Source organism: Gobio gobio (genome assembly GCF_949357685.1).
Source record: "Gobio gobio genome assembly, chromosome: 17".
NCBI lineage: Eukaryota > Metazoa > Chordata > Actinopteri > Cypriniformes > Gobionidae > Gobio > Gobio gobio.
The window spans coordinates 10,332,664-10,359,988 of NC_137110.1; the positions used below are offsets into that span (position 1 = coordinate 10,332,664).

The following is a 27,325-nucleotide window of genomic DNA, read 5'->3' on the forward strand; positions in this document are numbered from 1 at the left end:
GAGCATTCTATGTTCCAGAGTTTGAGGTATGAATAGATGGTAGACTACTACATACATCTGTGTGTATTCAGCAGAGATGGAAGCAAGCATAATGGCACTAGGTTGAGTTTACGGAATAAGACCTGATAAAGTAATAATATGTTCTGATTCAATGGCAGTAAGTTCACAATCATTGGAAACAAAATAGAAGTGATTTTGTGGCTGAGTGCATCCTGTCACTCCAGTTATATGTCCAGAAGAGGGAGCCATAATCATCAATCCAGTCCCTTTGGTGACGCGCTTTACGTCACGCAGTAAAGATGGCGTCGTACTGAAGCGCACCATGCTTTATTGTTGATAAAAATATTTATTGTTAATTTGACCGCTAAAAAGGCACACAGGGATCGGAAAAATGTCAAGGTTAATAGTCAAGAATCTCCCAATTGGGGTGAGTATTTGTAATGATATTAGAACATGAGGCAAGTTCGCTGTCAAACCATGCATGCGCTTACGAAGGTGTAACGAAATGTTACGCACGTTTATTTACTGTATTCACTAACAAAAAGTCTTAACTTTGTTTGAATTGGTGTTGTGGAGTTTTCTAACTTCTTCCCAGAGTGTTTTGGAGCACTGTTTTAATGCTGTGATGTATATATTAAAGTACCATGGTATTTACATTTGATAGCATCAGTAACAAATGCCATTGTAGAATAAATGGTCACAGTTTATTGGTTACAGTTTATTTTAAGGTGTCATTGTTACAGTGTAATTATATATTTAAGTACTGAGTAATATTGATGTACGGTCAGGGTTTGGTTGAGGGTTAGTAGCATTTATGCATAATTTACTGCGATTACTATGGTAAGTACATGTAACATATATGTAACTTAACAAGAACAGAGTGTTACCAAATAAATTGTTCAGGCACTGTCAGGGAATGATTTAAATACATTGAGGTCTTGAACTGTATGTGTATTACATGTGATTTGAACCGGTGAATTACATCTCTTGAAAGTAAATGTATTGTGTGTCTCCAGATGAAGGAAGATCGCTTCCGCAAGTTGTTTGCGGATTTTGGGACGGTTACAGATTGTAAGTTGAAATTCACCAAAGATGGCAAATTCCGTAAATTTGGATTTGTTGGTTTCAAGACGGAAGAAGAGGCAGATAAAGCTCTGAAACATTTCAACAAGTGCTTTGTGGACACATCTAGAGTTACTGTAAGTGACAAAATCATGGAGGAGTCTGAGAGATTTGGACTTGGAAGGAAATCACTAATAGATTAAGTACAAGTAGTTTATTCAGACATTGTATCTTGTAATTCTCATCTTATTCATCTTCTGCCTAAAAAAAGGTGGAATTCTGTGCAGATTTTGGAGACCCAAACAAAGCCAGACCTTGGAGCAAACACACACGCCAACAACCATCAGCAAACAAAGTTACAGAAGAACAAAAATCATGTGAACAACTAGAAAAAAATGAAGATTCATTGGTAAATTAATTTCTGTCTTGTTTCAGTGTCTGCGCTGAGCAAAAGGGGACCTTTATGACCCACTCACTTTATTGTTCGCTAAGAGTTTTTTTGAAAATGTATCTTTTCCTTTTCTTTATTTGTCTATTTTCTTTGTAAATAAACTCCAGCTGGTCCAAAACGCAGCAGCTCGAGTTCTTACTAGAACCAGGAAGTATGACCATATTAGCCCAGTTCTGTCAACACTGCACTGGCTGCCTATTAAATATCGCATAAATTTTAAAATCTTACTTATTACTTACAAAGCACTAAATGGTTTAGCTCCCCAATACTTGAGCGAGCTCTTAACATATTATACTCCATCACGTCTACTGCGGTCTCAAAATTCTGGCCAGTTGATCATACCGAGAATATCCAAATCAACTGCAGGCGGTCGATCGTTTTCCTATTTAGCACCTAAACTCTGGAACAGTCTTCCTAACATTGTTCGGGAAGCAGACACACTCTGTCAGTTTAAATCTAGACTAAAAACACATCTCTTTACTGTGGCATACACATAAAACACTTTTTCAATGAAATGATTGTTAGGCTGCATTAACTAGGTCAGCCGGAACCGGGAACACTTCCCATAACACCTGATGTACTCGTTACATCATCAGAAGAATGGCATCTACGCTAATGTTAGTCTCTCTGTTTTATCCCGAGGTTTACTGCAGTCAGCCGGATCCGGGCCGTATCCAGATCAGATGGTGGACCTGCGCCCAGAGAAGATCAACACAGGACCCCGAAGTGTCTGGGAGACCGTGATTAGACTCCCCCTGAAACTGCCTCATCGACACGGCATCTCAATAAACCCGTCTCCTGCGTGTTGCCTCCGATCAATCGAATATTGCACTTTAATAATTATTTAATCAACATCATCCTCAATAAACCCGTCTCCAGCATGTTGCCCCCGGTCCCTCGAATATTCTGATCTATTATGACCTCCGAGCTGTAAAACTGCCTGAATAATAATAATAATACGCTGTTTGTTAATTGACCAGAGGAGAACTGGCACCCCGACTGAGCCTGGTTTCTCCCAAGGTTTATTTTTCTCCATTAGGTCACCTAATGGGGTTTTGGTTTCCTTGCCACTGTTGCCTCTGGCTTGGCGTGCTCAGTTGGGGACACTAAATGTTTCAACTAAACATCGAAATACAACTAAATAATAAACTAAATTAACCATTTAAACTAAATTAATGATCAAATTATTGATCTAAAGCCCACACTGTCACTGTATGATACTTGAAATTTTTCCAGAATGGCTATACAGCTGAATAAAATTATGCTGCATTATTTTCCTGTTTAATACTGTAAAGCTGCTTTGAAACAATCTACATTGTTAAAAGCGCTATATAAATAAAGTTGACTTGACTTGACTTGACTTTGTGTAAGTGCCATACAAATAAATTGAACTGAATTAATGCTGTCACTCTATCTCCACAGAAGCAGAAGAAGCCTTTGAGTATTCTTCTTAGAGATGTAAGTTTGCTACTCCTGTAGTCTATTCTTTATCGCATTACACAAATCATACTCCAGTAAAAAGGCAGACATCCTATAAAATATCATTTGTAATCCTTAGCTTCAAAAAGACAAGAGCTTCCAGGAGTTCCTGGCTGTGCACCAGAAACGCACACAGGTGCCCACGTGGGCCAATGACACTGTGGAAGAGGCTTCTTTTGGAGCTAAGAAAGAGAAGGAGGAGAAGCAGGAGAAGCAGAAGAAGCAGAAGAAAGCGGCTGTTAAAGATGATTACCTAAACTTTGACTCTGATGAATCGGATGATGAGGATGCTGCTGCTGATGAGGATGCTGCTGATGAAGAAGAGGAGAAACATGGTGAGAACTGCTTAGTTCTAGATTCTTTTTTTGTGTTTCCTATAGCAGGCAATTCAACTTTTCTCTGTGGGTTGCAAAGATCTTTTGGTAACACTTCTCATGAAAAAACACAGTTGTATTCAGGGCTTGACATAAAAAAATGTTTTCTCACCAGCCACTAGTGGTTTTCCAAAGTTATTAGCCACTCAGCATTTTCACGTAGATTCCAATGGGGTCAACTGCCATATATATATATATATATATATATATATATATATATATATATATATATATATATATATATATATATATATATATATATATATATATATATATATATCATCTCATAATTTGACAGCAGGTATATTAGGCTGCTGTGACTTTAAGATCTGACGCACAGATCCGATATACTGATACACATGCGTTTTCTTTCTCAACTGTTTACATTCACTTAAAACATAATTGACGTGTTAATGTGAATACTCGATAAGCCTGGCATTTTTACTTTTTTGTGTGTGTATTTGACTGTTTAAGCGCAATAAGCAGCGTAAAAGAACTCGGTGTAGTACTGAGAGGCTACTTTATGTGCACGCTCTTTGGGTGTGAGCACAAAATCTGCGGGAATGAGTAAAATTATGCACAATACACTCAATCTCACACCAAAATTCAATGTAATTCCAACAATATTCATCCAGAGCAAATGAAACAAGTGAGTGAGGGGAGGCGTGTTTGTGTGTCAACTCGCTGTCGGAGAGAGAGAGAGAACGCAGTATCGTTTATGTATTCTGTGGAAAATGAGTATTGGAAGCGTTTCAGATATTTCAGTATCCATATGTATAGAAAAATCTATATTTTTGACAACATTGCTCGGTTTATTTCAATGCCTTTTTTAAAAGACTACAAATGAAAAATGCTGAAATCCACCCGCATTTGGAGGGTGTTAATGTCAAGCCCTGGTTATAATACTCTTCTATTCATTGAACACACCTTTAGAAAGTATAATGCATAACAACACATGACAAACTACCAATTTCAGATGTTACAAGGAATCTGCAAATATTATAATGCATTTTAACTTTGGTTGCAATTGAAGGCACAATATGTAAGATTTTTGGATTCAAATATCCAAAAACCACTAGAACAATGTTATGTATTTTGTTGACTTGTGTACCTACATTATCCCAAATGTTTCCAAGAATTTAAATACAGAGAAATCAACAATTTGAACCAGGACACGTGTTGCCTAACAATGACATCATGTCCACGTTCCCCTCGATTTCCAGGGTTTTTTTTTTCCGTAGAAACAATGGATACACCAAAGATGCTTTAATATATTGTGTGTTTTATTAGAAATGAGAGCAACTGTTTGGATACATACATTCACAGAAAACTAATCATTGTTATATAGTGGAACACACTTAGTCTTATTGTTTAAATCTCGTTTTCTTGATTTACCACAAGTACCATGTTTTACCATGCCTAATATCTATCTAGCTTACTGCAGTGTGCAAAAAGTGTCTCATAGTAGCCGCTGAGCGAACGCACAGAGTAGCATTATAACATGACTTTCAACACACTCAAATAATGTATCTAATATGATAAAACAGCGCTGCGTTGCCCCACATACGCATGAGCGGAAGAAGTGGAAGTGCTCGTCTGCGGCATAATAAAAGCTCCTTGAAATCAAGGCGCCATCAAGCTAAGCCTTTGTTTTGTATAAGCGACCTCTAGCGGCGAAACATTACATATTGTGCCTTTTCTTCATACATTTCTTCAACTGTTTTTGTGCAGGTGTGATTTTTTTTTCATGCCCTCCAAATGTGTTTTCTCACCAGATACCGCTAAGGAAGCCTTGAAGAAAGGTCTATCCGATATGGACTATCTTCGCTCCAAAATTGTGGGGAAATCAGACATTGAGGATGAGAAAGAGATGGAAAAGAACGAAGAGGAAGAAAAAGATGCCGATGAGGAAGAGTCCCCGCCGGTCCAGTACACAGATAGAGCATATAAGCCAGAAGTCCAGAAAATGGTCAGTGTGATAAAACTGTCATGAGGTTCAATATGGAATAGTTTGCTATTAGAGGCTCATTTGTTTGTGCTGTTCATACACTATTATAGTTTGAGTCGACCACAGAATTCACAGTCAAGCTACGAGGTGCTCCATTCAATGTCACAGAGGTGAGTTATTGATTATTGGCCGATATTTAATATGTAGTTTGTTTTTGTTCAACAACTTTTGTTAATGTTATAGTGAATAACACCCAACTTATCATCCTAATCCACTTGTTATAACAGTTCTACTATCTGCCCCCCCCCCCTTTATTATTATTATTAATTTTTTTCTAATTTAATAATTTTGCTTTATTTTAGTGTTCATATTGTCAGGCATTTACATATACAATTACAGAGTAATTTTAATAAACTACAGGTACTTGGTGTGTTATTATTAGCTGCTTATGATTACACTCTTGTTCTTGTTATCAGCATAGAAATTAATTATAGCAATGTGTAAGATTTACACTTTTTTTTATATAGGTAAATAAATATAATAAATAAAAAAAATTATAATAATAATAATAATAATATACAAGTTTGGGGTCACAATAGCTTATATATATATATATATATATATATATATATATATATATATATATATATATATATATTTCAGCATCATAACTCTAGTCTTCAGTGTCACATGATCTTCAGAAATAATTCAATTATGCTGATTTGCTGCTCAAGAAACGTTTCTTATTAAAAATATAATATAAAAAAATATAATTTTTTGTAGAAAAACTGATCATTTAGAAAATTATTTTCTGACCTCTTAGAAAACCACACTGACCCCAAACATTTGAAAGGTAAATTAAAGTACATTTAAAAATATTTAAGCCATCTTTCATACTATACGTTATAAATTTCTGATGCCTAAAATTACATTTTCTTTATTCCTTAGTAGTATGGTTTTACAATATCAGTTATTTGCAATACTGGTACACCCCTACTTGTTTTTATAAAACAAATATATTATTGTGCATTTTTGAAGATTATTGTTATTAATAAATGTAATTATACATAACACTGTTGTCACATAAATAACACATATCAAGACAGCTAGCTTTAAATTGATCTCTTTGGACCTGACAACAGTAATGTTTGCCTGATTCTGTCTGATTTACCTCTTCTCTGTAGCAACAAGTGAGAGAATTTATGACGCCTTTGAAACCTGTCGCCATTCGATTTGCAAAAAACAATGTCGGGCGCAATACAGGTAAGAGATCCTGTTGTTTACTGTCTGTTGATGGTTTGAAGATGTCACTCTGGTGCCATTTGATTGATGTTGAATTTCCTGCGATAAGGTTACGTGTATGTGGACCTGCGCTCAGAGGCAGAGGTCGAGAGGGCCCTGCGCCTGAACAGAGACTACATGGGTAGGCAATTTTTCACTCTCTTTGACATGTACACAACTGTGAAAAGATCCTTGGATTGTGTGTTTTGTTTTGGGAGCAAAAACTGCTACTGCAAATAACACTGGTTCATGTCCAATGCATTATCTGTGTGAACTCACAGGGGGGCGCTATATCGAAGTGTTCAGAATCAACAACTTTAAAAACGAAATGTCTGTGAAGGAAACCAAAAAGGAAAGAAATTTTGTGCGTGAGCTGAAGGACGATGAGGAAGAGGAAGACTTGGCGGAGTCGGGAAGACTTTTCATCAGGAACCTGCCCTACACATGCACTGAAGAAGATCTGAAAGAAGTCTTCAGCAAACATGGTGAGTGTAGGAGATCTACCACACATCATTTCTTGATCCATCTTTTAAAACCACTTATTTGCCTTGTTTCTCCACCAGGCCCTTTTTCTGAGGTGCTTTTCCCCATAGACAGTCTGTCTAAGAAGCCTAAGGGCTTTGCCTATGTGACATACATGATACCAGAGAACGCAGTCTCAGCCTTGGCTCAACTGGATGGCCATGTATTCCAGGTACTGGTAACTTTCATCTCATTTCTGTCTGTGTAGTTTTATTCGCTTTCTTACAACTGTTTGGACCCTCTAGGGGCGGGTTCTTCACGTCATGGCTTCAAGGCTGAAGAAGGAAAATCCCGATCAGGGGCCCAACGCTCCAGGCAGCTCCACATATAAGAGAAAGAAAGATGCCAAAGACAAAGCAGCCAGTGGCAGGTCAGAATTTGATGAACCATCTGGAGCTGAAAACCTCTACCGGATATTTTCCAGTTTTTTACTGTTTTTTTGTGTTGTGTTTTTACGCAGCTCTCATAACTGGAACACGCTGTTTTTGGGCACGAGCGCAGTGGCCGATGCCATTGCTGAGAAATACAACACAACCAAGAGCCAAGTGTTAGATCACGTGAGTATTTGGGACCTCTAAATTGTCCTTTTTTTGTTGAGAGGATTAACATAAGTAACCCTGGATTTGTATATGTATGCAGGAGTCTACTGGCAGTCTGGCTGTGAGGATGGCCCTTGGAGAGACGCAGCTCGTACAAGAGACCAGACAGTTTCTCCTGGACAACGGAGTGTCCCTGGACTCATTCAGTCAGGTATATTGTGTGTGTGTGTGTTCGTTATTCCTAATAAGACATACACTACCATTCAAAAGTTTGGACAAATTTTGAAAGAAATGTATGCTTTTTTTCTGTAACGACTGATAAAAACTAGCATTAAAGACATTTATAATTCGTGATTCACCGATCATGATTTTTCATGGATGATTCAGATTTGTTTTTACAAGCCGATACCCATTTCTCCTTTTTTGTCTTCTTTTTTTTTCTTGAAGCAAATTTATTTGTTGTTCATTTACTCTGTAACAGTCCAAACTGGACTTAAACAAAAAATATTTTTTAATCGTGATCCAAACGAAGATGCTACACACATATAGCATGAGCAGTTGTTTTTGAATTAGATGGTATAATTTATAGATTTAGAGAAAAAACTGAATGGTCTGACATTAGATTTGTGAAATTAAAATCTAACATAAAACAAAGATGAGCTAAATGAAAATCTGATTCACGCTCTGACAGGAGGTGGCGCTTATGGGACAGCAGCGCGTCTGTGCTCTCTTCTTCTCTTTGCGTCCGTCTTCAGCTTGACCCGTCTCTGGCCTCTGTTAACATCCTGTTTACAGATTTCGTAACATTTCACAAGTGACATTTTGGGAAATGATTGCAATGCAGTTTGTGTGCAAGTCCAGAATAGAGATCAGCCAAAATAAAACTAAAAACCAGTTGCCGATTGTGTGTCCGCTTCCAATTTAGGGCCAGTCGACCAGCACATCTGTATTTATAATGTTAAAAAAGATTTCTTTACACAGAGAAAAAAAGTGTTGACGGTTTCCACAAAAACATCCACAGCGCAACTGATTATGCAACATTAATGATAATAAGAAATGTTTCTGGAGCAGCAAATCAGCATATTAGAATGATCATGTGACTTGAGTAATGAAGCTGAAAATTCAGCTTTGCCATCAGAAGAATAAATCATATTTTAAACATTAATGTAACTTTAATATTACATATTAAAATATAGAAAACAGTTATTTTGAATTGTAATAATATTTCTGTGTACTGTAGTTTTGATCAAATAAATGCAGCCTTAGTGAGGATAAGAGACTTCTTTCTAAAAACATTAAAAGATCTTACCAACTCCCAAATTTTGAATGGTATTGTACTTTAAAATGTCGGCTTTTAAACCAGCAATTTATAATTAAAAAGGATATATCTTTGCTTAATTTAAAATGAAGGATGCACCAATATTACAATTCTGTAAAATACTTCTGTCTTGTGTACATAACTGAAAAATAAAGCACTCAAAAATTAGTTTTAAATTCTACCATTACATTTTTAAATTATTAAATAATTTAGGCAGGTTATCTAAATGTAAAATTTAATAAATAAAAAAAGCTTAATATCACCTAATTACTGGTGTCACTAATATATTGTGCATTCATATTTAAAACACAAAACACTGCCATTACTAAGTCATCTATTGAAATAAGAGAATGATTCATAATTAGGCCTGCTTTGAATCTGCAAAGAATTCCAATAATCTGAATTCTGATTCTGTGATAGAATTCCCCAGAAAGCTTAATGTGATGCAACTAATGTTCAAATCCATATTTCTGTTTGTTTCTACATAAATCATGGTTCTGTTTATGCATGTCTGTGATTTGTCTATTTAGGCATCAGGTCAGCGCAGCAACTCTGTGCTCCTGGTCAAGAACTTGCCCTCAGGAGTGCAGGTCGGAGAGCTTGAGGCTTTGTTCTCGCCCCATGGATCTCTGGGAAGAGTTCTGCTGCCCCCATCTGGCCTCACTGCTGTAGTAGAGTTCCTGGAGCCCACCGAAGCCAAACGGGCCTTTATGAAACTTGCATACTCCAAGGTCAGTGTGTGTGTAATGGGCATTTCAGCTGTTTGTTGTATAATATTTATATGTAATAATATTTAGAATCATTTGTGCCTTTGGTCAGTTTTGATTAGTTAAAGCTTGAAACAGTGACATGCTATGATGTCATGCATACGGTCTATCTCCCCAGTTCCAGCATGTTCCGTTGTATCTGGAGTGGGCTCCTGTAGCGGTCTTTACAACTCCCCCAACACCTAAACCAGGTAATCCTTTAATACTGACATATCAGCCCGTTGGTGCTTAAACCAGCAATTCATCTTTTTTTATGAAGGATATATGTATGCCTTAGGGCTGTAATCTCCCAGTCGATTAGTCGATTATTGGTCGATACGTTCTGGCTCGACCAAAATTCTGATTGGTCGATTTTTTGCCGCGTTCATTTAATCAGTTTTGCTGCGTTCATTTAATCAGTTTTGTCGCGCCGCGTTCATTTCGTCAGGTGGAAAGCACTAATTGCTAATGGGGGTGTTTTGAGAGCACCCCTGTTTCACAGGTAACAGTCTGCCTTCAGAACAACCCCATTGTTTTCACTTCTTTTGGATTAGCCCAACCCACTGGCGAAGAGAAGTCTCTCACTGGTCCTTTGTGTTTCATTCCCCGCTGGCTCAAACGTACACCCAAAGTGGTAAACTTGAGGAACGCCCATCAACATACACATGAGGGGAAGCGTCACAACACCGCGCTATTAGTGGATCTGTACCGTCAGTTTTGCCGCGTTCATTTCATCAGTTTTGCCGAGCCACGTTAATTTCATTAGTTTTGCCGCGCCGCGTTCATTTCATCAGGTGGAAAGCACTAATTGCTAATGGGGGTGTTTTCAGAGCACCCCTGTTTCACAGGTAACAGTCTGTCTTCAGAACACCCCCATTGTTTCACTTATTTTGGATTAGCCCAACCCGCAGGCGAGAGAGACAGATTGAAGAAGGCTAGTTTTCTTGTATATTATTTATTTAATTGTGAGAGCGTTTTTTCTGCTCTTGATCTGGCTTGTTTAATAAATATTCCTTTTTTATTAAAGAGGACGTGCCTTTTGTGTTTAAGAGTAAAAGCTTTAAGTTAATAGTCTATTCGTGTCTCAGCCGCGAAGCTGAGCTCAGCTGACTGAGCTCATGTTTGAGCTGCACAGAGCGGCTGAAATGAGTGTCTGTCAGTTATTATACATATGACAAAAACAATTGTCTAAATTATGTTGCATATTCCTCAAAAGTTCTTGTGATGATATCTAGTTAACAACACATAGTGCTATATTTTCGGAAGTCATAGTCTATGATATTGCGCAGGTGCATGCGATGCGACGCTGTCAGAGCCGACAGACTCGTGTGTCAGACTCATTTCAGTGCAAAATAATAAGCTCAAAAACTATTTAATATACAGCAAATAGCCTACTAGTTTTTTATGTTTATTTATAATTAATTTAGGGAGACAACAAGGCTACCAAGTACTGCGCACAGTGTGCAGCTTATTCATTTAAGTTTTTTTTTTCCTAACGTTATTTTAGTCGATTTTTAGTCGAAAATTTCAGGACTTCAGTCGACCAAGATTTTCTTTGGTTGATTACAGCCCTAGTATGCCTAAACATTTACATGTTCATAACCAAGACATTTATTGAAATGACAACATGAGAATGAATCATAAAAAGGCCTGCACGAAATCGGCAGATAATCCCAAATCTGCGTCACAATTCCCTAGAAAGCTCTGTACATTCCTTGGCATGGTTGTAAATATTTTGGCTAATGTGATAATACTTTTAGCTACCAGTAGTTGCATAAAAAAACAAAAATACATTTTAGGAATGTATTTATTAATTTCATAAGTTCATGTGTGAGAATAGTTTGCCAGAAAAAGTTGTTCATAAGTTATTGTTAAAATTAAAACTATTAAAATGTTCAATTACACTTCATTAACATGAATGCATTAAATATCATTAACTAACAATACATCGTTTACAGCATTTATTCATCTTTGTTCATATTAATTACATTTCTACATATATTTTTAGATGAATAGATTATTATTAATAATAGTCTAATAATCTAAAAATATATGTAGAAATGTATTTACAATTGTCTACCGTTCAGAATTTTTTTAGATTTTCTAAATATTTTTGAAAGAAGTCTCTTATGCTCACCGGGGCTGCAATTATTTAATCAAAAATAAAATAAAAACTATTAAAATTAAAATAACTTTTTTCAATATTTGAATCTATAATTAAATTTCTGTGAATTTTCACCATCATTACAGTCTGCAGAAATCATTCTAATATGCTGATTTGTTACTCAATATTTTAATTTTGTTTTATCAATGATGTGAACAGTTAAACAGTTTTTTTCAGGATTCTTTGATGGATAGAAAGTTGATGTGTATATGACATTCTTTTTTCAGACGAATAAAATCAGAGTTATATTTAAAAAGTCCAGGCTCTTCCAAGCTTTATAATGGCAGTGTTTGTATCTGTCCGTCAAATAACTGCTCCACACGGCTCCGGGAGGTTAATAAAGGCCTTCTGAAGCGAATCGATGTGTTTGTGTAAGAGAAATATCCATATTTAAAACTTTATAAAGTTAAGTGTTGGCCGACCGCCTTCCGTATTCAATTTATGGAAAAAGTGTTGAAAGTGCCTCTGCCGATCAAAGGCTTCCGTTACCAGGTTCGCTCGTCAGACGTCGCGTACGCATCTTGAATTGCGAGAAGGCACTTTCAACACTTTTCCACGGAAGGCGATCGGCTGGAGCTTTACTTTATAAAGTTTTAAAAATTAATATTTTTCTTACACAAACGCATCGATTCGCTTCAGAAGGCCTTTATTAACCCCCAGAGCCGCGTGGAGCAGTTATTTGACGGACAGATGCATTTTTTATGGGTTTTAAAAACAGAGCAACAGTCACTGCCATTATAAAGCTTGGAAGAGCCAGGACTTTTTTAATATAACTCTGATTTTATTTGTCTGAAAGAAGAATGGCATATACACCTAGGATGACTTGAGGGTGAGTAAATCATGGGGGAATTTTCATTTTTGGGTGAACTATCCCTTTAAGTGAACCTTAAGTGTTTTGTAAGTCCTTTATCTAGAAACTCCTTCAGTGCTGCATTTTCTGTATTTTTCCTCATTCTGTCTTAATGTCCATCCTTCTCTTGCTCCACTCAGAGCCTAAAACTAAAGATATATCTGCTGAGACCAATGACTCTGCCATAAAGGAAGAGGAGGACGAGGAGGAGGAAGAGGAAGAGCCGGTTTTGCCTGGCTCGACTCTCTTCATTAAGAACCTCAACTTTAAGACCTCAGAGGAAACATTACAAGAGGTGAGCTCAAGGGCACAAGCGTTTATTTTGTGGTTTTGTAGTGGAAACCTGAGAAGGTTTCTTGTTCTGGTCACAGGAGACTCATTTGTGATGCACGTTAGTTGCAGGTGTAAGCAGGAACATGTGTTGTGTGATCGGATCACCCTAAACGGATGTTGTTAATAACAGGTGTAAACACGGCCCCTGTCTCACCATATGGGTTTCATTGTGTTCTTTTGACAGACGTTTTCTAAATGTGGTGTGGTGAGAAGCTGCACAATATCAAAGAAGAGAGATAAAGCAGGTTTGTTTTCGCAGACATGCATATTTACCATTGATATTCATCTGTATATTTGTTAGTGTTTGCTCTCTCTCTCTCTCTCTTTCTTTCTCTTTTGTCAATTCTCCATCTTGTTTCTTCTCTGTGTGAATCTCACCTTGATCTCTTTGTCTCTCTCTCTCTCAGGTAAATTGTTATCATTGGGTTATGGCTTTGTGCAGTACAAAACTCCAAAGGGAGCACAGAAAGCCATGCGACAGCTGCAGGTAAATGACCATCTGCTGCACTTTCATTGCTGTATTTATGTACTCTTACTATGCACAAATATTCATGTGATGAAATAAAATCAGGCATATTTTTTCACACTACTTTGATTGTATTTTTTGCAGCACTGCACAGTTGATGAGCACCAGCTTGAGCTGAAAATATCAGAAAGAGAAGTCAAGTAAGTCGAGGCAACTTTTGTGTCCTAAATCTTCATGCACTGTGTAGGACAGGGTTTCACAAACCTCAAGTTCTCTTTGAGGTCGCAAAGCATTCCGATTTCTGAATTTAGTTCATTATCCCTATTCGGACGGGACTAGTTTTCCAGGGGGACGTTGTTTCACAGACGTACTTTGCCATTTTTAATCCTGCACGAATTTGCCAAGTCAAGTGTTTTTCCCACACAACAACCTCTGGAAAAATTCCAGGGCAAATTACTTACTTTTTTTTGGCAAACTTAATGGTCCCATCCGATTCCGAATGTCTCTGTTTGCTGATGTTGTATTATTCTAACCCTTCTCCTCATGTATTTTTGACCTACCTGAGCACAAATCGTTCTTCACTTAATTTGATAAAATCTTGCATTTTCTTCTTGGTTCAGTTCGCTTTCACATGGCAACCTTTCAAAGCGTACCAAAATGTGTTGATGCAAGTCACATGCGAGTACAACTGTGCGCTTATTGGTCAGAGTTTCCTCTGTGTCGTCCATCAAGATGATTGACATGTAGTTTTTCCTGAGTTGCGCGTATATATTTGTTTGTTCTGCTTCCATTGTTTAGTGAACGGTGGAAGTAGAGCTCACACACACGTCCTCACTCCTGCTGTCACACACCAACGCAAATTAAGAAATACTGTTCTTATTAGAGTGCTGTCAAAGTACCAGTACTAATACAATTTCATATCGTACCCAACTTACCCAGTCGACTAAAAATATTGACGTCAACTAATTAACAGCGTCGACGCAGTCGATTGTATCGACCAATCGGACAGGCCTAGTTAAGACGCATGCAGAACACTATACGAATGTTATAATGCAGCGAGAGCAGGAACCAAGGCTTCATCAGGACAGCATTCTCGCACTGAGAAATTACACATTTCATGATGAAGAGGTGCTCTTTTGGGTTTCAACTGTGATAACTAATGTGCTCACTCACAGAATCAGACACTGCTTTTTATATAGCAGTTTTCCTGTTATGAATTATGATACCACTTAGTTCGGATTGCTTTCACACCTCAAGCAAACTGTCGTTCAGGTGGTCTCTGAGCGATTGTTTTGGAGCGGAATTGCCGTGTTCACATATGCCTAAACCAACCGAACCAAGCGCTCAGGTGTGAAAGCACCCTTAGTCCATTTGACTCATAATGTCAATTACAGGCATAATGAATGGCATTAGTGAAAACCTTTTTCCTCCTGTTGTTTTTTCAGGTCAGGTGTGGCGGAACCCAAGAGGAAAAAGCAACCTGCCAAGAAGCAGAGGACTTCTAAGATCCTGGTGCGAAACATCCCCTTCCAGGCCACAATGAAAGAACTGCGAGAACTCTTCTGGTAAGCCTTGTTTCACATTTAACAGATATTTGTATTGCGTTTCATGTGTGTGTTATAGAACAGAACAGGCCAAATTATTCCAACTGTTGACTTTGGATATTATTGGCAAGTATTTTTCACTAACGAAAATGACTGTGGTAGTATCATGGTTTTGGACTTTGGACCTTTGTAATTATTGTAAAATATTCCTCTGTCATACGAGTTCTGATTTGAAGTGCAGGTGTTGTTTCTTTTTGTCAGTACGTTTGGAGAACTGAAGACCGTCCGCCTGCCAAAGAAAGGGGTCGGTGGAGCCCACCGTGGTTTTGGTTTCGTTGACTTCCTCACTAAACAGGATGCCAAGGTGGGTGCATCTGCCTCTGTGTCTTTCTGTCTCTTGCTTTTCACAGTCAGACAGTCTCTCCTGTAAAACAACTAATCAATATTGATCCTGTTCAATGTGTCCAGTACATCTAACAGCTTTGATTTTGTGCTGCTCTCTCACAGAAAGCGTTCACGGCACTGTGCCACAGTACCCATCTGTACGGCAGGAGGCTGGTGTTGGAGTGGGCAGACACAGAGGAGACCGTGGACGACCTGCGACGGAAAACTGCACAGCACTTTCACGGTAAAATGTCTGCTTTATACACAGAGTAACCGTTAGCATAGACTGTTGCAAGCAGTTTTGATGAATAACCTACTATTAAGGCCTGTACACACCAGGACGAATATCGCGTGCGCTTATTGCCAGCGTTTTTCGTGACGTTTTTCGGCGCGTCTTGAGTGTTCACACCCAAGCGATTTCCACTGGCAATGCGCCGAGTGAACGTGCAAATTCAGTAGATAGCGCTCCCGGTACACAAGGTGGTGCTGCGGCACTTTACGCTTCTGACACTCGCTTGTCACACAGAAGAAGAAGAGAGACAGTATTTACGTGCCTTCCAAAACCACAGATATATTATGTCTATGGCCAAAACCATTCACACACTTTTTGCTAACTGGCAGGCAGCATTAGTAGCTCATCTTCTTCTTTGTCGACTTACTACTTCTTCGTCATATCAATGTGTGCTCGGCAAGACGGTTTTGTGCTTTAGCGCCACCAAGTCGTGTTTTACTGTCACTTCAGCAGCTCCAGGCACGTGAACAAAAGCCCTGATCTCATTGGTCACCTAGTTTTTAACGCGGCGCGTCAAAATAAAAAAACGAACCCGAGACGTTTTTAAAAAAATTGACGCTTTTACGCCTGGGGTTTTGCGCGTCATTGTGCACACTGACATTGGCGCCCTTTGTTTAGTCACGAGGCGTTAAACGTCGGCGATAAACGCGTGCGAAAATCGCCCCGGTGTGAACAGGCCTTTAGGCTACGTTCATGCAGTTTTTGGGAGTGACAACCGCATTTAATTACAAGTGTGAGTCTCAAAATGTCCCGTTCAAACAGCAGCTTACAGTAGCATCTCGAATACTGTCTGTATGAACATGCACATGTTCCACCCGTATTCTCTTACCATTTACCACTGTGACTGAGCAAAGTCACATCACTTTTGATAGAAGAGTCCAGTCGAGCCAAGAGCCACGTCAAATCTTCATTAACTGACAGCAGCTTTAATGTCTGGTGGAGAGCGGAGCATTTGAGTCGCACGTAGAACACAAAACTGACTGGAGCAGCTCCGGTGGAGAACAGTGACTGCATCTCATATCTCCATCGCTGTAAGTCCCAGAAAGCGAAACCATACACGGTAGACACGAGTTTGTGCAGCGCAGAGCGCCTCTCTCGCACTGACATGACGTGACAGTAGTTGCCCAAACCAGTTGTGTTCGCAGTGCGGGTTTGCTGAGAATGCAGCTATGAGTCCTGAAAATGTACGGGTGCAAGTTGTTATAGAATGCGGTTGTCACTCCTGTAAACGCTGAACTGTGTGTGAACGTAACCATATTAAGTATTAAAGGCCTGACAACCATATTCTGTTGCTGTGTGAACGTGGCCATGTTTTCCACACTAACCTTATTTTAACTACATTTTTCAGTTAGTCTGACAAAAGCTCCGATGGGACAGTTTTTCCAATAACCACTTTGTGAACAGTGTGTGACTGTGTGAAAAGCCTTAAAATGAATCCGTTGGGTCATTTCAATTAACTGGTTCATAAAACAGATTTACTAATTTGAGTTATCCCTCAGTAGTCCATGTACCTTTTTAATGTCTTTTTAATAATGAAATAAATGCTGTCAAATACTACAGTTTAATCTGTTTTCAATTCAGCTTTATAAATTAGGTTAATTTTTTTAGTCGTTAAAATAAAAATGGCCAGTTAAAAATTCTAAATGAAAATAAATGTAACCCTTTTTATTTGTAAATATTATAATTTAAAGGCCAACTGAGTATTTTGTAATACTTTGAGTATTTTTTGTTGACATTCTGCCTTTTTAATTCTTAGTTTGTGGTTTTGTGTTTAAACTTCATTTGCAGTATAATTTATTGATTATAAACTGTCCTGCTGCTTCCTAACTTGTTTGGAGAATGACATTAACTGAAATGTGTTCCGCAATAAAATACATTATTAGTTGTAAATTAAATCAATGCCTGATGCTCATGTTATTTAGTTGTCATTGTTTTTGAGCCACATAAAGTGTTGATTTTTATAGATTATGGTAAAACTTTACAATAAGGCTTCATGTTTACATTGCTGTATTAATTAGTCAACATGAACTTAGTTCAAAAATTCATGTTACCTAACAACAAAGTTTGTACACTATTTATTAATATTAAAGGCATAGTTCACCCAAAAATGAAAATTCTGCCATCACTTACTCACTCTCATGTTGTTCTTCTGTTGAACACAAAATATTTTAAAGAATGTTGGTAGGGCACCATCAGTGGCTAAATCTTTAAAAGATCTTCTTTTGTGTTCAACAGAAGAAAACAATTCATACAGGTTTTGAACAGTACATTTTAGGGGGAACTATCCCTTTTAATGTTAATCTCAACATTTACCAATACATTTTTTACGATCAAAAGTTGTATCCGTTGACATTAGGTAATGCATGTGAACTAGCATGATTATTTAACAAAGGTTAATATATGACGTAAGAAGAATATATTGCTCATTGTTGCAACAAATGAGACCTCAAAAGATTTTGCCTCCAGTCCTCAAATAGCTTGATTGTTGTTCACTAAATATCGTCAAACTAACTTTTTCAATACTTTTTCCTAACAGTAGTTTGATTGTTGCTTAACAGCTTGGAAACTGCAGCTTGCCAAATCGCCTAATTCGAAGTAGTTTCCCCAACACTGGTTGCAATTCTAGTCATTTCCCTTCTTTAATTTAATTAAAACAAATCTGTGCACAAATCTGTCCTCTCATCTTCTCTGTCAGATGCTCCTAAGAAGCGGAGGAAGGCGGAGCTGTTAGAGGGAGTCTTGGAGCAGATGGAGGTCGGGGAGGAAGACGGGGAGTGAATAGCAGCCGTCAGTCACCTCCAGCATCAATAAGAGAGTAAATCATCCAGTGGAACTCCATTTATCTCTATTATGACTCGGTCTTAAACAGCTGCTTCACGGTCTCTTCAGGAATTCTTCCTTTTGGCCCCAGATGCTCCCAATTAGCTTTTTATTATATGCTCATACATCATCCCTGTTATTGCTGTCAATGTATTAAACACAGAGTCTCCCAGCAGACCAACTCCAGCTGAAGGTGAACTCGACGACGGAGTCCTTTTCAAAAAGATGCCCAAAGGCCACGTTTGCTTTAGCTGTTTTTAATCGTCACGGAGGGCCGAGACATTTCATACTCTGCTGTGACACGGGCGACATTGAAAAATCACGATGGTGATTGACCAAAATATCAGTAGCAGAAGAGTCTCTTGTAGTCTGTTCTTGACTAAGAATAATTGCATAATAATGTAAAATCGAAGAACATTGCTCTGGTTTTTAACAGTTTTTTTTCCCTAGTCTGTGTCTCCTTAATTTGAACACTGGTCAGTGTTGTATTCAAGAAATGACAAGTGCTTTCATATTGTTGGGGTCATACTGTGTTTATTGATGTGACAATAAATAAATTGTCTGGAAATGTTCCTATCTTAGGGTAGTAATCACACTAGAAACCTCACTTTATAAAATGTACTATTTGTACACAGTCGAGGTCAAAACAGTCTTGGTCTACACAGAAGATGCCTTACACACCACGTAGTGGACATTCTATTGCACTGCATCACAACGGTTTCTCCAGAAGAACTGCTCGACATCATGTTCATGTTGCTTCAAACCAACCTGTAATGTAATATATGGTGATATGACATATCGGCTTGTTCATTTTTCGCTTTTATTAAAGAGTTTCTTTGTTCACCCAAAAATGAACATTGTCACCATTTACATTATTTATTATAACCATCGCATTTCAAACCAAGCCCATATGACTAATAAAGCCTGGCATACACAACAGATTTTACAGAACATACTTGTCAACGGCAAACGGTTATAAACTGGGCATGAGGATCACACACTATTAGTGGACGGTTGCTAAAAAAATTGGTCATCTATATTTGTTCTCTAGGACTGGTCATAACTTTTATGTCGGTTATAAAGTAATTTTAACTATTTTGAATCCGAAAAGTATGACTGATTGCCCTTTGACAGCTCGTTTGTCAGAATAGTACCTAAGAAAAAGTCTTAACATATAGGTTCAAATTGTTCTGAACATGAGGAAAATGCCCCTCGTTGCTGGGAGACGCATGACGAATAAAAACTATTTGTTCTGAACTCGGCTCGTAATGTCAAACATGTCCCTCTGTGCCCGACGTAACTTACGCGTTTTCTGTGAAACGTCAACTCCAACTTCAGGCAAGTAAAGTTGTGTATCCCAGTCTTGCTTCTTTGGAACAAATTTAGTTATCCAGCCTTCTCATTTAGATACAATGAGAGTGACAAGGTGCTGCCAGACACCAAAAAAAAAAAAAGGACAATTAAACTATAGTTCATAGCACTCGTGACATATTCAAGCAGGTCTTCTGAAGCAGAAGGGATATCATAGTTCACCCAAAAATGAAAATGATCCTATGATTTACTCACCCTCAAGTCATTCTAGGATTATATGACATTCTTCTTTCAGACGAACATAATAGGAAAAATATTGCTCTTCCAAGCTTTATAATGGTAGTGAATGGTGGTCCTGATTTTCCAAAAAAGTGCATCCATCCATCATAAAAGTTATCCATATGACTCCAGGGGGTTAATAAAGGCCTTCTGAAGCGAAGCAATGAGAAATATCCATATTTGACACTTTATATACTAAAATAACTAGCTTCCGGCAGACGGCCTACGCAAGTCGATTTACGGCAAAAAAAAAAACAAACCCTCACAATGTATGACGGATGTAAGAGTAGTGTAAGCTCAAACAAATAGGGTTGGGCAACAAACTCAAGTTCTTTTGACGTTTCTCTTTAAAAATTCTCATTTTAAACTTACAATTCATAACCGGTGTGCTTCCACGTTCATCAATACATCACGTGTCAGGTCAGGGGTTACTCTTTCACCGTAAATCGATGTGTACGGCCGTCTGTCGGAAGCGTGTAATTTTAGTTTATACAGTTTTAAATATGGATATTTTTCCTCACACAAACGCATCGCTTTACTTCAGAAGGCCTTTATTAATCCCCTGGATCTGTATGGAGTACGTTTATGATGGATGGATGCACTTTTTTGGACTGCCAATCACTCCCATTATAAAGCTTGAAAGAGCAATAATCTCCGATTGTATTCATCTGAAAGAAGAAAGTCATACACACCTAGGATTCTTGAGGGTGAGTAAATCATGGGCTAATTTGGGTGATCTATCCCTTTAATCGAGCTTACAAAATGTATTGGATCACAAACGATCGTGATTTGGCGTATGCGTTTTGTACATATGGAAAAGCAAGTGAGATTTAAAGCAACAGTTCACCCAAAAATGAAAAGTCTGTCATTTACTCAATCTCATGTTGTTCCAAACCTGCATGACTTTCTAAAAGATATTTTGCAAAATGTTTTATTTTTTGGTCCATACAAAACCGTATTCTTCAAAATATCTTTTTTTGTGTTCTGCAGAAAAAAGAACTTCATGCAGGTTTGGAAAGACATGAGGGTGTGTAAATGATGACAGAATTTTCGTTTTTTTTGGGTGAACTATCCCTTATCAGTAAATAACTTAAAATCAATTCCTCACACAAAGCTTCATAAGACAGAATATAGCGCACAAGTCACATGGATAATCTTTAAGGTGCTTTACTTCCTGTGTTCAGAAACAATAGTCATATGGGTTTGGAATGACATGGGAGTGAATGTTTGGTTGAACTATCATTAAGCACTTTCTAATCCCATTTTTCTGTCACAGATAATGCACCCAAACAAAACATTTGTGTGATCATTTTTATAAATGTTGTTTATTTTGTGATCCAGTATAAACAGAGAACCTTGGAGGAAAAACGTTATATGGTTCAATAAATGGAGTTCCGATAAAGCCAAAGAAGTTTGGTGGAAAGCACTGCTTAAGAGAAAGAGCATTCTGGCTATGGCAGACACACCGATACACAAATCTTCAGAAATGGGTGACCGTATTTGTATCGTTTCCTCAGAAGGTCATTGGTTAGTACCTAATGAATCAAGAATGGAATGAGTACATCCACATGCAGAGCCACGGTAAGCTAAGAAACGTCTATTCTGTTTGTTAGATAAAAACAGAGATGAGTTTTGTAGGAAAGTTTGATGTGTTCCACTTAAATATAAATTATCTGGAATATACAAAAAAGCATTTACATATACATTTGTTTTCACTCAGTCTTAGAGCTCCACGTGTCCCTTTAAGCAGTACGTCTATTTGCACCTCAAGAAATGACAAGCTACCTTCATCGCACCAGTCCCACATGGCATTAAAAAAATGCAGAGCCGGTAGCCCCTACATTAGCAGAGTTCACACACGCACGCACGCGCACACACACACACTGTATTGCCTTGAAACAATGAGGAACAGCATACGGCTGTCATAATATGGAACATGGAAGCAATAAACTCACACCAACTACCCAAACCCCAGCATCTCGCTTGACTAACCACTCACAGCCCTGGCGTCCAGCACTTGTCTAAGTAGGTAACGCTAAGAAATATGTATTAAGGCTTTTCTGAGGACCTGAGGATTTCAAAAACACACAATGAGGCACACAAAAGGCAAAGAAGAGCTCTAGACGCGACACACAAACAGAGAAGCGGAAGATGACGGAAAAAAAGAGGGCTAATGTTAACGCCTGGTGTCCGTTTGCTGCTGACCAGTAAGGAGGGAGGTGACAAAGACGGCAATGGGCGGCTTTCAGAAGACGTCCGCCTTGGCCTTGTAGCAGCATTCTCTCGAGTTTCTGGTCAGGATGTTCTTTTTTGTTGTTGTTCACTTTCTTCCAGACGTGATTTCAGTGCAAGTATTCCCGTGTCGTAAACAGTAAGAAGTCCTTGGAGATTCTTAGCTTGTAAGTACGTGTGACCCTCAGAGTATCGTCACCTCATTTTATGATGATTAGTTGGTTTTCAGCCAAATATGTCTTGCTCTAAATGATTACGTTTCAGACACCTGCATTCTCTTACAAAACATTGTACATGACATGCATCTAAAGCAGTTCCTACACACTCGGCGTACTGTAATAGGAACAGACAGACCGTCTGGATCAAACAAAAAAGGAAAAAGCTAGATATGTCGTACATACGAAAGAAGCATGTGACATATTTTCCTCAATTTGTTTTTTTTTTTGTTTTGTGTTTTTTTTTTTTTTAAGCTGCTTTGGTAACATCAAATTCATTCCCATCAGCCTTCAATCTCTTTTGAATTGGCTAGTGAACCACACACCCGTTTTTTTTCTCTTTTTCTCTTCATCCCACTATTATCGTTCTCGTAGGTCCTCTGGTTTGTACGAATGGGTTTTCATCGATCTGTCTGAGTCACTTTTCTCAGAGTCTCCTCTCAAGGAAGAACGTGTGGTCTGAAGTCAGCGGCCCGCGCTGTGTTCTGTCATAAAGATGTGCGAGCTGTGAGGGAGAGAGCTATTGTACTGAGAGCCGAGAGAGTGGAGACACTGGAAGCCGAGGCGATGGCATTGGGACCTGAAAGAGAACGAATCAAACGGTTAAGAGCTAAAACAAGCAAGTGTATGATTTAAAGTCAAGACATCAGTGTCCCTTCAAATGACTAGCTGGAGTTTAAAAGGTGAAGAGTTTTAGAGCAACAATTCGTAGGAACTCGCATCATATTTTTGTATATCGCAGGCTAATATTACAGGGGACAAATTGACTGTAGTTCCTCCATACACCGTGGTTCAAAAGTTTAGGGTCAGTAAGATTTATCATTCAGCAAAAACACATGAAATTAATCACAAGTGGCATTTAAAAAAAAATTCAATTTCAAATAAATTATGTTCTTTTGAACTTTCTATTCATCAAAGAGTCTTGAAAAAAAGTATGACGGCTTCCACAAAAACATTAAGCAGCACAACTGTTTTCAACATTGATAATATTATAAAATGTTTGCTGGATTCTCATGCTAAACATCAATGCCAAATACACTCCTTCAGGATTCAAACAAGCTCCGGAAAGTTTTTTTTGAGTATAGCGTCATAAAGGGTGGAATTCCTCGTATGGGCGCGAGGACATCAACCAGAACGAGAGTGTGCGTGCCGCCCATCAACAAGCTTCGCTGTCATTTTGCGTTTAGACCACGAAATCAACAATTTCACCAAAGAAGTGTGTTTCTGGTTGTGAGGGAAAGTTAACCTTGTTCAGCTTCCCAAATAACCCAGCATTAAGGAAACAGTGGATGCAGTTTTTCCGGAGCAGCAACGGAGTTCTGCAAGTGTGTGTGTTTGAAACCGCAGGCGGTGAGTGAAACTGCATCAAATGTCTGTTTTGTTGGCAATCGGCGCGCATGTGCATATGATGCTAACAACACAAATGTATAGTGAATCGAAAGTTATCCAGGGGGTATTCCAGAAAGAAGGTTATGTGGCATACCTGGGTATGTTTAAGAGTAAGTAAGCGGATAACCTCAACTTGCGGTTCCAAAAACAGAAGTAACTTTCAGGGTATGCAAGTAGCCATAGCAACTCACTCTCTGAACATAACCTGATCCAGAGTAGAGGTATTTAGATGTGTAATATAATTAATGTAGTTATATTAATATATCTAAATGTTGTTATATAGTTACAGTTCATATACAATGAAGTTTGTATGATGTTTGCTGATGTTTAAATGTTAAAGGTCCCGTTTTTCGTGTTTTTTTGAAGCTTTGATTGTGTTTACAGTGTGCAATATAACATGTGTTCATGTTTCGCGTGTAAAAAAACACAGTATTTTTCACACAATTTACTTATCTGTATACCGCTGTTTTCACTGTCCTCAAAACGGCTTGAAAGATTTCCCTGTTCTATGAAGTCCCTCCTTCAGAAATACGTAACGAGTTCTGATTGTGCCAGCGGTTCCCGTGTTGTGATTCGACAGCAGCTTAGCGAACGTTACCGGAAAGGTCACGCCTCTTACCATAACGGGGATGCATGCGCTCAATGATCTCTAAGTACAGCGTCCCTGGGAAAGCCAAACAAAGGTGACTTGACTCCGGGATGAAAATAACAGCGTCTCGACGACATGGCAACAAACAAACTATACGAACGCAACCGAACGCAACACTTCCTATTCTCCACGCGGGAGCAACAAGACCACGCCCCCTTTTTCGCGTGTTCTTGTGGGCGGAGGTTAGTCGACAAACTGCTCTACTGACGTAATTAAAGCAGGAAATACCAGGATGTAGTCCTAACCAGCGGTTCGCTGTAGGCTTTGAAAGGGAACTTCTGTTAAATAAAATATCTCGCTTGGCATTGAACTTTGAGCTTTATAATTTTACAGGTATTATTTATGCTCTAACAGCAACATTACACACTAACTAAAGTTTGAAAAATGGGATCACGAAGAACAGGACCTTTAATTTAATTCAAATATATTTATTATTTATTTTATTATCTTCTCACACATGGATCTGCATTCAATTAATTAGCATCAAACAAACAATATAATCCTTGTGCTCAGTGAATAAAGATTACTTATTAAACGAAAAGATTGAAAACATTATTGCACAACCACCAAATAGGTGGCGATGTGCACTAAGTAGGTTATGTAAATCGCCATAAAATAAGAGAAGGAAGTAGCCTGACGTTGTCATACTCAATTCTAGTCAGAATATGAGTCTGATACTGCTCCCTTGGGCTGTGATTACGGGGTGTGTTTCAACCGAACCAGGAAAGACCTCAATTGGATAGACCAACAACCAACCAGAGCAACGGAGCGACGCATAACGTTAGTTGTCAAATGTCAACAGGGTTGTTTTCCATGTCCGCGGGTTGAAGCGAGCCCAATTATGTGATATACAGACCCAGGAATGCAAATTTTAGCAGGCAGCCCTGCCAAAATAACACATATTTTACCCCCCAAATGCCATTTTTTTCCGGAGAACCCCCCCAGAAAGCTATTGGGCTTGTTTTTGGCTAGTTGTGAGTAGCAATTGGGCGTTTTTTTTTGGTAAAAACTTGGCACGCACGCTGGAATAAGTTACGTTAGAAAAAAAGATGAGTGTAAACGATCTTTACCGGTGTTGTAAAAAAAAGAATTTAAGGATACACAGAGTACTTACCAACATGATCATCATTTCTAAGAGAAATAGTAAAGGTGAATGCATATACGAACAAGTTCTCCGTTTAGGATTAGAACAAATTCAACCCAAGCGCCTTTGATGACGTGGATGATTACGTTACTGTTTATCATCTGTCCATCATCGTCTCAAGCCCGCCCTGACAATTTCATTGGTCCGAACAGTTTCTGAGCTCAAATGTTGTGGGCGGGGCTAAGTTCGGCTGGCATCCAGGCTAAGAAGGAAGTAGAATGCCACGCTTTTTCTTAGCGTCTGTTTCCATGGTGAATCATCGATTCGTCACTCTGTTGAGAATGCCTTGTGTGTAACTAAGGAACATACTCTGAGTTGTCTGAACTTACTCACGGATGCATTTTTGGAACCCGCATACCTCGAGTAAGCAAGGTTTGGGTTAATCAACCGAGAGTTCAAGGAATATGTGACAGTAAGTTAACCTTGATTTTTGGATTACCCCCCAGGGATAATACCATGATGTATTGTGTGTGTGTTTGTGTGTGTATGCCTCCACGAGCTTGGCTGTTTTCGGAAAGAATCGGTACAGCGTATCTGTCTTTTATAAATATGATAAACTAAAGACTCATCGGAGATGTGAAGGATGCAATACTACTCTATAGGTACTCTAGAGTAACATGAGACACATAAATTGTGTGTGTTATGTACCCTTTAATTAATTAGGTTACACTTTATTTTAAGGTGTCATTGTTACAGTTAAAGTAATTATATATTTAATATTAACTAACATGTACTTACTATAGGGTTAGGGTTTGGTTGAGGGTTAGTTGCATGTAATTATGCATTACTTACTGTTATTACTATGGTAAGTACATGTAACATATGTAACAAGGACTGAGTGTTACCATTAATTAAACTATTAATTGTAAAAATATTTCACAATATTACTGTTTTATTGTGTTTGACCAAATAAATGAAACCTTGTTGAGTAGAAGGGACCGAAAAATCTTACTGACCCAAACATTTCATTAAAATCCTTCCGATTCTTTGGTGTTTTTCTGCTCGCATAGTAAAATCATTTAATCTCAAATATGTAATATTTCCTATTTCCCAAGATTTCATGCACATTGAGTCATTCATTTGCTGAGTAGTCATGTAATCAGCAGGATAATGTACAGTCAGCCAGTAATTAGTGGAAAATAATCCCCTTCAGACTGATTCACGTCTGATCGCCCTGTTGAGTTTAATATGATAATGACAGGCTGATTGTATATTATTCCGTACATATTATATTAATAATTTACTTCATCCATTTATGTATTTTTAAAATTGTACGCTTCAAAGTGTTTCCTCTTAAATAAAATGTAGCATAAAAAACAAGTCACTCAGCATAGGACAATCTACCTGGTATTCTGGGAATTTTGATCTGTGGGCTGCTGCTGCCTTCCCCTCCTTCTCCAAAAGGCTTGATCTGGATGAAGTACTCCTCATTTGTAGGCAGAGAGAGCTCCACTGACGTGGTGTTAGTCTCCATAACGTTGGGCCTGCTGAAATGGTTCCGCTTGTACAGTACCTATAGAACCATTCCAAAAT

At 38.3% G+C, this 27,325-nt stretch overlaps 2 protein-coding genes across 3 annotated transcripts in view; one reads left to right on the top strand and one right to left on the bottom strand.

Moving 5' to 3' along the window:
* Positions 1-261: 261 nt before the first annotated feature.
* On the top strand, positions 262-19,420 carry rbm19 (RNA binding motif protein 19). Its single transcript, XM_079841726.1, has 24 exons — positions 262-427; positions 1,017-1,199; positions 1,334-1,471; positions 2,936-2,971; positions 3,072-3,327; positions 5,142-5,335; positions 5,425-5,484; positions 6,499-6,577; positions 6,666-6,737; positions 6,877-7,080; positions 7,159-7,289; positions 7,363-7,487; positions 7,578-7,674; positions 7,757-7,867; positions 9,505-9,705; positions 9,860-9,932; positions 12,875-13,029; positions 13,252-13,312; positions 13,475-13,554; positions 13,678-13,733; positions 14,979-15,098; positions 15,339-15,441; positions 15,585-15,705; positions 18,449-19,420. The coding sequence occupies exons 1-24, from the start codon at positions 392-394 to the stop codon at positions 18,529-18,531; spliced, it is 2,775 nt and encodes a 924-aa protein (XP_079697852.1). The 5' UTR covers positions 262-391; the 3' UTR covers positions 18,532-19,420.
* Positions 19,421-22,862: 3,442 nt separating this feature from the next.
* Positions 22,863-27,325, bottom strand: part of cntn4 (contactin 4) — a 229,651-nt gene continuing 225,188 nt past the window's right edge. For both annotated transcript variants that reach the window (XM_079841184.1, XM_079841185.1), the window contains exons 22-23: positions 27,137-27,305; positions 22,863-23,190 (exon numbers count right to left, since the gene is read on the bottom strand). In XM_079841184.1, the coding sequence (XP_079697310.1) occupies positions 23,099-23,190; positions 27,137-27,305 (261 nt within the window). In that variant the 3' untranslated portion in view covers positions 22,863-23,098. The remainder of the gene's footprint in view (positions 23,191-27,136; positions 27,306-27,325) is intronic.